We start from the raw sequence: 13,865 nt of genomic DNA, 5'->3' as shown, positions 1-13,865 counted from the left end.
AACTCATGCTGTTAGCTTCGAGAACACTGTCCAGCCATCTCATCCTCTGTCATCCCCTTCTCCTTGTGCCCTCCATCTTTCCTAACATCAGGGTCTTTTCCAACATCATATATAAGTACTGAAGATAAATAAATCCCCTGGGCACATGTAAATTCAAAAATCCATAAAATATGAAGAGGCAATGTAAAAGTTACATCAAATAAGAGCATGTGATTTGCCATTGGGTACATTCTTAATCAGAGACCCTTGGTGTCTGTGGTAGAGGTGGCAGGTATGCACTGGCAATGTGGAAGGGGAAAAATACCGTACAAAATTCAGAAAGTAAAAAATGGTGGATTACTAGTACACTGACTCAACTCTAAAAACAAGACTACACCTGCTGAAATCCCCCTTTCCATACAGCTATTAAATGTGCAGGAGCCATGTCCTCTTTTGTATCAGGACACCCTGATACAGCTCAGGGTCCCTCTTCACTCCGGTAGGAGTGGACAGCGTAGTGGGACTTCACCACTCACCTGACCTCCCTCTGGCTGAGTCACTGCTGCATACTTGGAAGGAGAGCAGTGGCAAGGTTGGCACAGTGCAAACATGCTGGCAGGATTGCCCTTCTGCATTGTGCCAACCTCAGCATTACCTGCCGTCACCCCCTTCTCCATCCTGCCGTTCAGCAGTAGCTCTCCTAGAGGGAGGTCAGGTGAGCTGTGCAGCCCCAACACATTGTCCATGATGGTACCCACATGCTTAGATTTCGTTTAAGTTAAAATAACAAAGCCTTGCAAGGGGAAATGAAACTTAAGGGGAAATTGGAGGCAGTATTCGCAGGAGGCAGTGGAAGACAGGAGTGCCAGGTGTGCTGTGGTCCATGGGGTCATGAAGAGTCGGACATGACTAAATGACTAAACAACAACAACAATTTGGGGGTGGAGAGGGTTTCGAAGAAAATCTCCCCTCTTTTACCTACATAGCAAAATCATTCAACAGAACATTAACAACAACAACAACAACAACAACAACAACAACAACAACAACCTCTTATTTTTCAGTGTTTGGAAATACTGTGGTGGGAAGCAGTGGACAAATTGCATCTCCACTGTGGCCTAGAAATTACCCTCACTACTCCAACTATCAGTGGACAATAACTGGCAACACAACACAAGTGGTCCATGGTCAGATCACACAGATGGATATTGAAGATACGTATAACTGCTACTTTGACAAGCTGAAGGTGGGCTTGAACTTGCAAACTTTTTTATTTTGGTAAACTCTGTTACAAATAAGTCACAAAGCAAAAGGAGCTATCAGATGATTATATCTCAACTTAAAATGAGCTGAGGCATGAAACAGTCTTTTGGCCACACATGCAACCACTTCGATCCTCCCACCATAAGAGCATAAGAAGACCCCTGCTGGATCAGGCCAAAGGCCTATCTAGTCCAGTTCTTACAGTGGCCATCCAGATGCCCTGGGGGAGACCCACAAGGAGGACCTTTCTGGCAGAAGCAAACAGGAAGTCTTTGCCGCCACAAAAAGTGGGGAGTATTTGGGGGGAATTCTGAAAAGTGGCCTTCTTTTTCCTTAAGGGGGTGAGGAGAACTGTCAGAAATTTGCTCAGAAAAGTGCATCCTGAGAAATGTTGACTGCATCTAAAAAAACCCAACAGTGTTACTAATCTTTATTCTCACTGTTGCAGGTATATGATGGGCCCAACACGCGCTTTCGTCTCATAGGAACGTACTGTGGTGTAGCCCCATTTTCTTTCACCTCCTCTGGAAGCTCTGTTACTCTCCAGTTCACCTCTGATTTTTCTGTAAATGGAAAGGGCTTCCTTTTGGATTGGAATGTGGTGGAAGCACCTACAGCTGTGGGACGTGCCATTCCTATAGGTTGGTCTCCTGTCCATGTGGCTAACCTTTTCGTTCAGCGACTGAGAGAAAGGCAGATAATGAAAGCGTATGTTTGTTAGTCTGCGTGATGGAATGCTATCATCCAGTGATAGTCAACCTTTTTTCAGGCATGCTTTTAAGCCAAGTGAAACATTTGAGAGCATACCTTTCTAGTGTGCGTGCCAGTACACGTGCCAGCTTAGTGTTGCCTTGGCTTTTCTATACAGAATCAAGGAGCAGGTGATAGCACAGGACAGGACAGAGAGGCAGGAGGACAGGCTTGACTCTGCAACACAGTTAAGCCCATAGACCTCTTCTCTTATCCTAGGAAATCACAACCCCACCAACTTTTCCACCTGCGGCATTTGTCTTGAAGATTAGCTACCTATTGTATAGCAAACCTTTTGTTCAATACGAGGTGGTTTCAGCAGTAAGAGGGATTGCATTAATTGTCAGGTAGATGCGACAGCTCAGTTACATTATATTTGCAACAAGATTCACTGCCTTAGATTCCTTTAAAAGCGGATTAGACAAATTCATGGAGGATAAAAGGCTACACTGAACCTCAGTGTCAGAATGCAAGGCCAGTTGTTGGGGAGCAACAGAGGCCCATTCCCTGCCCACATATTAAAATAATCAGGGGAGGCCCTGCTTTTGTATCAAGAAGACATTAGGTGAGCCCAATGCATGCATGCGCATGTTGTACACACAAGTACACATGCTCTAGCAGGGATAGGGCACCAGTGGACCCCAATTCCCTTCAGTCCCAGCCAACATGGCCAATGATCAGGGAGGATGGGAGCTGTAATCTAGCAATCTAGAGGGCTACAATACATAGAAACAAACATGGAAGAGAAACAAATAGTGTTGTCACTAAACACAATGAAAAAATAATTTATTTTTACCCATGATTCTCTCTTTCATGGCAGGAGCCTGTGGAGGTTTCTCAAGAACCAGTGAAACGCCTTCATTTCTGTTTTCACCGGACTGGCCTTCAAACTACAGAAATTTTGCTGATTGCATATGGGTTATCAGAGCGCCAGACTCAACAGTGGAGATCAATATCCTATCCTTGGATATTGAGTCTCATCGCTCATGCAACTATGATAAACTTGTCCTGAGAGATGGTGAGAAACATTGGCACCTTTCCATAGTTGTGGCCCGCAAATGGAAATCCTGGTTTATGCAATTTGCAATTCTCATGCTTGCCAAATTCCCATGTCTACATGTCTTCCCCTATTGTGTTAGACTCATGGTGAACTGGGGCTCATCCCTCTAATAAGTGCCTCTCACAGATTTCTGCCATCAGATAGGGCTATCAAATGGAGCAGAGCTGCAGCAATAGCCTCCTAGTGGCAGTGGCAGTTCTGCTTACTAGGAGGAGGGTGAGCAGAAGGCAAGGCCCAGGGCCTTATGGGTGCAGCGCCAGGAGTGTTAGATTGGCTCTGCTGGTGCACTCACATAGCCTCAACCTCAGCACCATTTCACACACACCCTTCCTTCTTCCATTAAGTAGCCATGGTGATGCTGCCAGGAGGCTATTGTTGCAGCTCCATACCACTGCGTTTTAAAATGCCGCACAGAAGTATTTCCAAAGGCCACCATGCACCTGCCACAAAGTCTGAACAGAGACAAACCATGAGCCTAGGTTCTGACACAACACTAAGCCAAACCATGGCTTAGCTCTGATTAGCACCACAGCAGGAAAACATGACGAGGAAAATGTTGGCCATGGTTTTTATTGTGAGTACCCACACACTCATGGACTCCCACTGCCATGGTTTGGCTTAGTGTTGCATGCAAACCAGTCCATCTTCTGTCTACCAATGAAATGGTGAACGGAGAACTTCCAGCTCTAACATTGCCTCTCCAAATAAAACATGGCTGTTTCTTTCACAAGTAATGGAAGTATGGAAACACAATTTTCCATTTCTTTTCATAGGAGACAACAGCCTTGCACCAGTCCTGGCCACTCTATGTGGTCGTGAAGTTCCTGGACCAATAAGATCCACTGGGAATGCTTTGTACATCCGCTTCACTTCAGATGCAAGCATTACCGGTGCTGGGTTTAATGCTTCTTACCACAAAAGTAAGTCATCATTTAAAACTGTTCTTTGAGTGCCTTTGCAGATTTAAAGGGGGGGGGCTGGAAGGAAGTGATTATAGAATCTCTTTAATTTTTATACTGTTGCCTGTCCTGTTCTGCAATAATGCTCTGCACACACACATAAATGTTGTGAATCCCACGGGTGCATGTTTTTTGAGATGTAATCTTAAATTCACCCAATTTTCAAATGTAACTTCAAAACCACTGCACAATTATTGTTGCTGATATCTGCCTGGATATCTGCCTGGAAATGCAAACTAAGAAAACATTTCTCTATTATGGTAAGATTTGCAGGCTGCCTTTGTACTGCTGTGGGGTTTTTGTTTTGTTTTGGTTTTGGTTTTTTTTTAAGGAAAATGAATTGCATACCACAAAACAGTGCAACTGTTTTTACGTGGTTAAAAAAAATTGGAAGTCCCTACAAATGCAAAGAAAGAAAGAAATAAAGAAAGAAAGGGAAGGAACCCAGATGTATATGATAACAGGATTAGACTGCTGCAAGTTGATTATTTTTTAATGTACCTCTGTGTTCTGGAGAAACAGAATAATCAAATTACAGAATCTTAAAATGATACAAGAGGAGATGTCTAGTCCTTCATACATTTCCAAACATTTACTGTTGCTTCAGAAGAATTTGTCGCTTCCCCTGTCAAGGAAATAGCACCACAGTTATTGTAGGTTTGGCATTTCAGCAGCAAACTGGAGTGGGAGAGATAGGTTTGGTTGCAAGTAGCCAGTGAATCATGAAACAAACCTTTGCTGAAGCACCAAGTGCCACATGTTACACATCATATCTGGCACTGGAGAGAATTAGTTCTTAATTTTTTGTATTGCAAGATATATTAGTGACAAATTTGATTGCGGAAAAGGCACAACAGCAGCAATCCTATACATGCTACCTGGAAGTAAGAGCCTCATTGGCCACAATGGGACTTAACTTCAAGTAAGCATGAAGCAACAGGAAAAGGTGCCAAATTCAAAAAGTGATGAACCACAGCCAGAAAGGAGGAATTTGGAGCACATTTCTAAAGTGCTCTGAATTCTTCCTTTACAGCTGTAGCCCCAGGGTGAATTCAAGCCACAACTGCAAATGATGATTTTTTTTTTTTGCAACTGCAAATTGAGTTAAGGTCAGAGCTGCAAAGGAAGCATTGGGAGTTCACCAAGAGTGCTCATCCCAATTCTACCAATGAAAACCACAGGTTCAATGTAGATTCACTTGACATTGTATGACATCAGGTGACTGACAGGTGGGCAGCCACACTTACCTGTCAAGGTGGCCCATGGAGAAAGGTGCCATTCGGGATCTGTCCTGCCAGCTGGATCCCGTTCCCTGCCTCTGTAATTAAAGCGACTGGCATAATCTGTAGATCTAGTAGGAGATCTCCTACAAATGAATTAATTGAGCCTGAAAACATGTATGTTACGAGTTTGGCCCTGGCTCATAATATGCACTGCTTTGGGGGGGGTGTGATTCTATAAGAGCTAGAAGCACCAAATTGATAAATCTGAGATTTCAGAGATTTGGACAGGATAGGAATGATATATAATAAAAAAAATTAAACAGTCCTTTCCTTAACGGAGTCTTATTCCTTTAACTTAGGTTGCGGTGGTTATTTGTACACAGACAGTGGTGTGATCACTTCACCCAACTATCCGCAAACCTATCCTCCTAACCTTAATTGTTCTTGGCATGTTATGGTTACTGTTGGCTTCATCATTGGCATCCATTCTGAGGAGCTGTTCCAGGTGATAAATGAAGATGCTGCCTGCAGTCATGGAGATTATGTTGAGGTGAGGACAAGAGGAAAGCAATATTGAAATAGCTCAGCCAGTTACTCTTTTGTTTCTGTGCACCAGTTTACAGTGTGGTGGTTCTATCCAATAAAGTCATCCCATTAGAGCAAAGCCCTTCTTCTTCCTTCCCCACATGAACACCTCCAATCTGTTCCAGGTTTTCTTCAACCCCAGAACAGATTAGGGTGCACATAGAAAAGGTAGGAAGAGGAAACTCTGTTACACAGGCAGAAGTTCATGTAGTAAAGGGATGAATTTACTGGATAAAATCATAGGTTATTGTATTTAAAGCCTAAACTGGCTTGGGTCCAGAATACCTCAGGGACCAGTAAGCAGCTTGCTTACTTCTTACTGGGTCCTTGATAGCCCGGAGGTCCCTTCATAAAACAGTAGCGTTTCCCTTTTTCATTTTCTGGGTTGAGATACAGAACCTATAGTGGATTTATTGACTTTCTGACATGTTAAAAGGCCTTAGGCCTGAAGCAGCTGAGTTAAAATCCCAATTCTTCCCTGGATTAATTGAGTAGCCTTTGGCACGTAGCTGTGTATCTGTCCATTTCAATTCCACATCTTCAAAATGGGAAGTAATAGCTTGTTCTCATAGATTTGTTGTGAAAACGAAATAAATCATCTTGCACACTTAATGTTGTTGTTTTTTAGCTTAGGAACGGACCAGATCTTTCTGCCCCACCGTTAGGACCTAGCAGCAGGAATGGACGCTTTTGTGGTAGCAATTCCCTTTCTACAATGTACACCACAGACAACCAGCTATTTGTCCACTTCCTTTCTGATAGCAGTAATGGAGGGCAAGGTTTCAAACTGAAGTACGAGGCAAAGGGTCTTGGTGAGTATTGGCACTAAATACAAACAGGGGCTGCCGAAACATTCATGATACTTTAAATCAGTGGTTCTCAAATGATGCCGGGATCCATGATTGACAGGAACATTAAATGGTTAAGAAGTGCCCAACTGGCTCAGACCATATCTCCATCTGGACCACCATCCTTCTTACCATAATGACCAACCAGATGCCTCAGGAAAGCCTACAAGCAAGGCAGGAAACCAGTGGCTCTCTGGTAGTCTGTGACATAGTGCCTCCAAACTTAGAGAGCCCATTTAGTTGATAGCTGTTGATATACTCCAAAAATTCAGCATGGCTTCAGTGCTGGGGTCCTTGCTTGAGTGGAGGAGCACCAACTTGGTCAAAATACATCCCTGGACCTCATTTGCACATTACCTAATACTCCTGGTGAAGGACCACACTGGCATATTTCTCAGTTGGTGTTTTATGAATGCCTGTAGGGAAACAGCTACAAAGTCTCTATGGCATATGAGGAGAAACTTGCCTCCTTTACATATTACCCAGTTTAAGGGGCATTATGGGCTGACTGGAAAGCAGGGCCATGCCGCTGGTCTTGCCCCTAAGCATTGGGCATGTCACTGGCCCCACCCTCTGGACGTCAGTGTGTTGGTGTAGATATCTGCAGGGAGGAAGCTAGGCATGAACATCTGCATGGATGTGAACTTCCACGCAGCTGAGACTCCCAACCATGCAGGTGTCACAACTGCATAGAAACCAATGCACAAAGAGCTGCTCTCAGGCAGGTCTTCCTCTCTGCATATATCATTGCATGTGCATCCAAGGGACAGGGACAGTGGAATGGCCCCATGCCATGATCATTGCATGAAGTCCCCTCCATGAGGATAACTCATGAAGAGAGCATCTGTGTGTTAATTTTGAAAGGAAGGGCAGAACTGGTAAAACCAAAGCTATAAACGATTCCATGTCAGAACTTCCACACGCACATAGAAAAACCACAACAGAAGAAAGTATTGTGTATTGTCCTTGTGATACCAGAAAATGAAGGTGGGTCTCATAGATGATCCTTTTTAGTGTGTTTATAATAAAAGACATTATTATACACATTTCTTATAGTATTCAACCAGCTCCTCCTCATCTTCTGTTTCCAGCTTGTGGAGGGAACTTCTATATCAGCCAGTCCAACCCCTCGGGATTTGTCTCCTCACCTGGCTATCCTGGCAATTACCAACCACATGCTGAATGTGTGTGGACAATCATTGCTCCCTATGGGGCTGCAGTGGAGCTGCAGTTTGAAGATCACTTTGATATCCAGTCTTCACCCAAGTAGGAGCACGTTGTTGTGTTACCTTTCTTTAAATTTTCTGAAGCTATCATGGAGGGTTTGGGGTTAATGTAATGGGGTTCTTGCTTTTATTTCTCTTCTAAATCTAAAGACAGGAGTGACTGGCATGGTGGGCTGGTGTAGCAGAGCTCTCCTGGCACCAACACTGCTGCCACTTATTGGGATGGTGCAGGGACAGGGCAGGGCAGTGGGGGGAGCTGTGCAGGTTCACCATTCCAGCACATCTGCTGGGGCACCACTTCCCACCTGTGCACCATCCCAGTAAGCTATGGAAGCACTGATCTCAGGACATTGGCTCTATGGCACCGCAGTGGCTGCTATTGTCTAGCAGAAGTATGGTTGTAACATAATCAGTCTAGTACTTACACTACAGTAAAACAAAGTGGTACCACTGGCTTGGGGGGGGGAGGCCTTTTTGCAGCCGCAGGCTAACAGGGACCCTCCTCCAGAACATTCAGTCTGTTTCTCTGCTTGTCAAATGTCTCCCCATTAAAAATGGTGGGATATTTCAGTGATCCATGATGGGGAAAAGCTCTCATCCCAATCAGCACTTTCTTCTGTCTCAAAATTGAATCATAGCTATTGGAGAAGGGAGGAGCCTAGGTGAGCTGGGTGAGGCCATAGGGTCACTGGGAGGAGCCAGGATGTCTGACAGCCAGGGTGGGATCTCCTGAAACCTGCTAGAAAGGTAGGAAGACATGTAGGGAGGCAACTAGCAACCTAAGGAAGGGGGAAGTGCTAGCTTTGCTTTAGCTTAGCATTATGTTCTTCTTTAAGGGCTATATCAGAGTTTGAGAGCGTGTGACGCACCAGATATTTCTGAGCTGCAGTTTCCATCATCCTGGACCATTTGCCATACTGGCTGGGACAGATAGGAGATGGGAGTCCAACAACAGGTTCCCCACCACTAACCTACATTCATTGCATCAGTGGAAGCATGACTGTGTCAGTTGTTTCACAGGCATATTTTATTTGCTATAAATTCTGCGTCTTTTGAAGGAAACGGCATTTATACCCCCATTTAGGATGTACTGTTAACGTTAAAATAAATGTGAAGAGCCTTCTGAAGGAGAGGTTTCTAAGAATCATTCTCAGTTTTGTTTGCCTTGTATATTTCATTAAGAAGAAAAAATATTAGTGCAGATATTTTCTTCTTTGTCTTACATTTCCCTACAGTCACTTCATGCACCAAGTTCTTCCTTCCTTCCTTCCTTTCTCCATCTGCTGATACTCAGGGGCAATTATATGCCCTAAAAGCATTCCCACTGAATTTATATGAGAAAAAAAATCATCCTTATGATATGGTCGATTTCATAGCCATATGTGTCTGAAGATAGTCCCAATTACTCTTCCTACAGTGGTTTTTAATTAAAAGACTTCAAAAATGCTTGATTGAGCTAATTGCATTCATAATTGGCACTTAATGAATCAGAACTAAGCATTCTAAATTCAGTTTTTTAACACAGTCCTCAAAAGCCATTTTTTAAATCATGCTTCAGACAGGAGGATAAAGTACTGCAGAGCAAACTCTCCATAATGCTGTGACCTATTTAGATATTTCTTGCTCTATAATTGATTTATATCTCAGGTGACCCTAGGTATTATTGATTGTTAGGGTGTCTGTCTCTGTTTTTCCTGCCCTGCTCAGAATTGAGCTACCATGTCATTCACTGAAGGATGTTAGTTCCATGTTTCAGATACTTCCTGAAATGTTGCAAAGCAATTTTCACCAGTTTAAATGTATCTGTTGCCTTCTCTCAGCTGCACATTAAGTTACCTTGAATTGCGAGATGGTGCCGACGCCAATTCACCAGTAATCGCCAAGCTTTGTGGGAATTCTTTACCAGGCATTCAAAGGTCATCTGGTTCTACCTTATATATGAAATTTCGTTCAGACAGTATAGACCCACACGCTGGATTCAATGTCAAGTATTCAAGAGGTAAAATGAAAAAATAAATAAATACCCAGCATTTTTACTGATCCAAAATCCTTAAATGAAAGATTGGAATACATATGACCATTTCCGTGATCAGACTCTTTCTTTGCAGCTGTTTGTGGTGGAACACTGACGGGACAAAACGGAGTCATTGAAAGTGTCGGATTCCCTGATCTCCACTATCCAGACAATTTGCTGTGTGAATGGTTTCTCCGCGGACCTGTGGGTCATTTTCTCACCATTCGCTTTGAAGCACTAGATATCCAGAACTCATCGGAGTGTGGATATGACTACCTGGAAATTCGAGAACAGTATGCGTCAGGTCTGTGAAACCATGTCGTTACTCTTTCTTCCTTGCATGTGCGGGGAACTAACAGTCTGATATGATTTTCTGCTGAAGTCATTACAATTCTGAGTAGGGCATGGCTGTCTTTGTGAGCAGGCAACTGGGGCAGAATCCTGGAATCCTCTCTGTGCTGTCCCTCACCCCACCCCACCCCAGAACCTATCAGTCACTACTATGGCTGATCAAATCTGTCAATTTTGGTGTTTCTAAATTTTTGGCTTTTTCAGTCTTATGTTTGGTCCTCTATATTTTCACATCAGTTGTTTGTTTGTTTGTTTGTTTGTTTGTTTGTTTGCTTGCTTGAAAAGTCCTAATAAGAAATGGCATTAGTAGTAGTAGTAGTAGTAGTAGTAATAGTAATAGTACAGTGGTACCTCTGGTTACGTACTTAATTCGTTCCGGAGGTCTGTTCTTTACCTGAAACTGTTCTTAACCTGAAGCACTACTTTAGCTAATGGGGCCTCCTGCTGCTGCCGTTCCGCCGGAGCACGATTTCTGTTCTTATCCTGAAGCAAAGTTCTTAACCTGAAGCACTATTTCTGGGTTAGCGGAGTCTGTAACCTGAAGTGGATGTAACCCAAGGTACCACTGTACTGAAGATCTCAGGGCAATTCACAGCATAAAAACACAAACTAAAAACACAAAATACACAATAAACCAAAAACAAACCAATAACCCCCTGCCTCCCACAAACACGTATAAAATGACATAAAATGTTAATCAGCCAAAGGCCTGGTTGAAGTGGAGCGTTTTCACCTGGCGCCTAAATGAAGGTGCCAGGCAAGCCTCTCTGGGGAGAGCATTTCACAAATGTGGAGCCACTGCAGAGGCTAAAGGTAAAGGTAAAGGGACCCCTGACCATTAGGTCCAGTCATGACTGACTCTGGGGTTGTGGTGCTCATCTCACTTTACTGGCCGAGGGAGCCGGCGTACAGCTTCTGGGTCATGTGGCCAGCATGACTAAGCCACTTCTGGCAAACCAGAGCAGCGCATGGAAACACCGTTTACCTTCCCGCCGGAGGTAACCTTACCTATTTATCTACTTGCACTTTGAGGTGCTTTTGAACTGCTAGGTTGGCAGGAGCAGGGGCCGAGCAATGGGAGTTCACCCCATTGTGGGGATTCGAACCGCCGACCTTCTGATCGGCAAGCCCTAGGCTCTGTGGTTTAACCCACAGCGCCACCTGCATCCCGCACTGCAGAGGCTAGAGTGTCTGTATTTTCTGAGGAATGTTAGAGGCCTTTGGACCTCTCATGGAAGGAGGCACATGAAGATGGGTCTCAGATGATGGTGGTGAAGGAAAGCATTTTAGTGCAAATTTCTCCTAATGGACATATTTTAGTATGCAGTTTTGCCTAATATACACAAAATACAAACAGAATGCAAGTAAATATAAATAAATACAGTGACTGGAACACAGGAAGCTGTCTTACAGTGAGTCAGACCACTGGTCTATCCAATTCTGTACAGTCTACACTGACTGACAGTGTTTCTCCAACACTTCAGGCAGGGGTCTCTCCCAGCCATGCCTAGAAATGCAAGCGATCAAACCTGAGACCCTCAGATCAGATGCTCACCCTCTTTATTAACTTCTCTCTCTGTTCCTCTCTCTAACTACCTAGGGGATTTATTAGGTAAATACTGTGGTGTTAGTATACCCAGTGCATTGGACACCTCCAGCAACTTGGCTTACATCAAGTTTTCCTCTGACGGATCCATCAACGCTCCAGGCTTCAGACTACATTTTTCTGCTAGTGTTGAAGGTGAGCTGCAAAAACAGTCTGGTTTCCATTTCATATGTTGCCTTTTGACTATTGCTTATTGCATGCCATTGGGTTTGTCTTCAGGGGCGCCGACTTATAAAAAACATTGGGGGAGCCCGCGAAAGCTCATGAATAATAAATAAGCTCATGAATATGCAGATAAAGTGGCGCCGCCTCCTCGTGAGCGAATAAGGGAGAGCGTGTTGCGCCTATTAATCAGCTCCGAAGGAAATTGGGTGGAGCTTTTGCTCGGGAGGGAGGGCAGGAGGCATGCAGCCCGACCCTGTGCATTTTGGGCTGGGGGAGGGGCGGCGGTGGCACTCTGCTTGAGGGGCGCCCGAGATTATTTGGGGGGCAGAGCCCCCCCAAACGAATTTTTGAGGGGGCTCGGGCCCCCTCAGGCCCCATGGAGTCGGCGCCTATGTTTGTCTTCTAGTCCAGCTGCTATTGGCAGATCTTTTTTCAAGTTGAAGATACAGTGTAAGATATTCTGATTTTAGTTTCTGCCTTAAATATGAATCAAGAAGAAATATGGTAAACAAGGCAGGCACCTGAGTGATTCCTTTTGCTTGACCTTTCCTCAGAATCACTATACATTTTCTTTTGCTCTCCCAGAAAACATCAGTTCAGACTGCCTATTATTTGTGTCGTTCCAGAGTGCGGAGGTGATCTCCGCGGCACTGTTGGGACATTTACATCCCCCAACTATCCAAATTCTGCCCTGCACAAATTAAAATGCGAATGGAGAATCATGGTGCCATTGGGACGCCGGGTCACCCTTACCATTCACGACATGACTTTTGGACTCTACCAGAACTGTAGCTCGAATTATGTGGCTGTAAGTGTGGGGGAAAGGGTTATTTGTACTACTGTGGAATATGGAAACGGCATAGCAAAGTTAAATTGACTACAAAAACAGGACAATGGGAATTAAAACACACCTAGCTTTTTAGGAATGACTAGTGGTGGCTGGTTCTCATTGGGACTGATAGGGCAGAGGGCAGGAAGATCAACATTAGGTGGCGCTAGAGCCAGTGACAGGCAAAGGCAACTGTTTTCGTCCCCATCTTCCTCCTCCCTGCTGAGTTCTGTAAAGCACAGCACAGAGAGAGGCCAACTAGCTGGCAGTGCTGCCTCCTGATTGGCTGTAAATAGGAAAGCAGGAAGGTGGGGGCTGACTGAGGACAGGCTGAGGTTGATGTGGCAATGCCCCCCTTTATCCAAATAGACCAATTTCCAGTGCAAATAATACAGATGCATTTAAAACACAGGGAAGCTGGGCTTACCAAACCTAATCCACTCCCTGATATCCCTAATACCTCCACGGCATGAATTCCGTGCTTTGCAACAGGTTGCTATGATCAGTGTTGCTAGCATGCTTGCCCACTGGTGCATTGTCGAAGTCCCACATCATACAAAGGTTTGGGCACAAGGAAGGCAGCTAGGCAGGCTGCAGCAGCAGCAGAAGAAGAGGTGGAATATCTGGTCCTGAGTGCAACCTCCTTCTCCCTGTGATGTCTTGACTGCAATAATTTGGCAATCTTGACTGAAGAGCTTGGAAAGGGACTCTGTGGCAATGCACATGTCTTGTATATACAAAGTCCCCAGTTCAGACCTGAGCATCTCCAGGTGGACCTGGGAAAGACCCCTGTCTCCTAAAAGCCTCTGCCACTCCTTGTCAAGACAATACTGAGCCGGATGGAACAATAGGCTGACTCGGTGTAAGGCAGCTTCTGACTCCCCCCTTCATGTTTCAAAGCACATTTGTTCAAGAATGTCAATCGGGGTTTGAGGCATGTTGATGGTCATGCTACACTTAGAAGAAAGCCTTTTCTAAAGGTATTGTCAGGGAACTGCCATCGGCTC

At 44.5% G+C, this 13,865-nt stretch overlaps 1 protein-coding gene across 1 annotated transcript in view; it reads left to right on the top strand.

The window, feature by feature from the left end:
• The window catches only part of CUBN (cubilin), a gene marked incomplete at its 5' end in the record, with an annotated part of 151,837 nt that overhangs the window by 102,387 nt on the left and 35,585 nt on the right, over positions 1-13,865 (top strand). The window contains 11 exons of the mRNA XM_082194061.1: positions 1,044-1,225; positions 1,691-1,883; positions 2,813-3,010; positions 3,826-3,972; positions 5,594-5,784; positions 6,448-6,631; positions 7,759-7,933; positions 9,714-9,892; positions 10,002-10,211; positions 11,859-11,999; positions 12,656-12,837. Of these exons, the coding sequence (XP_082050187.1) occupies positions 1,044-1,225; positions 1,691-1,883; positions 2,813-3,010; positions 3,826-3,972; positions 5,594-5,784; positions 6,448-6,631; positions 7,759-7,933; positions 9,714-9,892; positions 10,002-10,211; positions 11,859-11,999; positions 12,656-12,837 (1,982 nt within the window). The remainder of the gene's footprint in view (positions 1-1,043; positions 1,226-1,690; positions 1,884-2,812; positions 3,011-3,825; positions 3,973-5,593; positions 5,785-6,447; positions 6,632-7,758; positions 7,934-9,713; positions 9,893-10,001; positions 10,212-11,858; positions 12,000-12,655; positions 12,838-13,865) is intronic.

Source organism: Podarcis vaucheri (genome assembly GCF_965113315.1).
Source record: "Podarcis vaucheri genome assembly, chromosome: 12".
In the NCBI taxonomy this organism is placed as follows: Eukaryota; Metazoa; Chordata; class Lepidosauria; order Squamata; family Lacertidae; genus Podarcis; species Podarcis vaucheri.
Note: the sequence above shows the minus strand (reverse complement) of the source record. Positions and strands in the feature narration are given on the sequence as shown.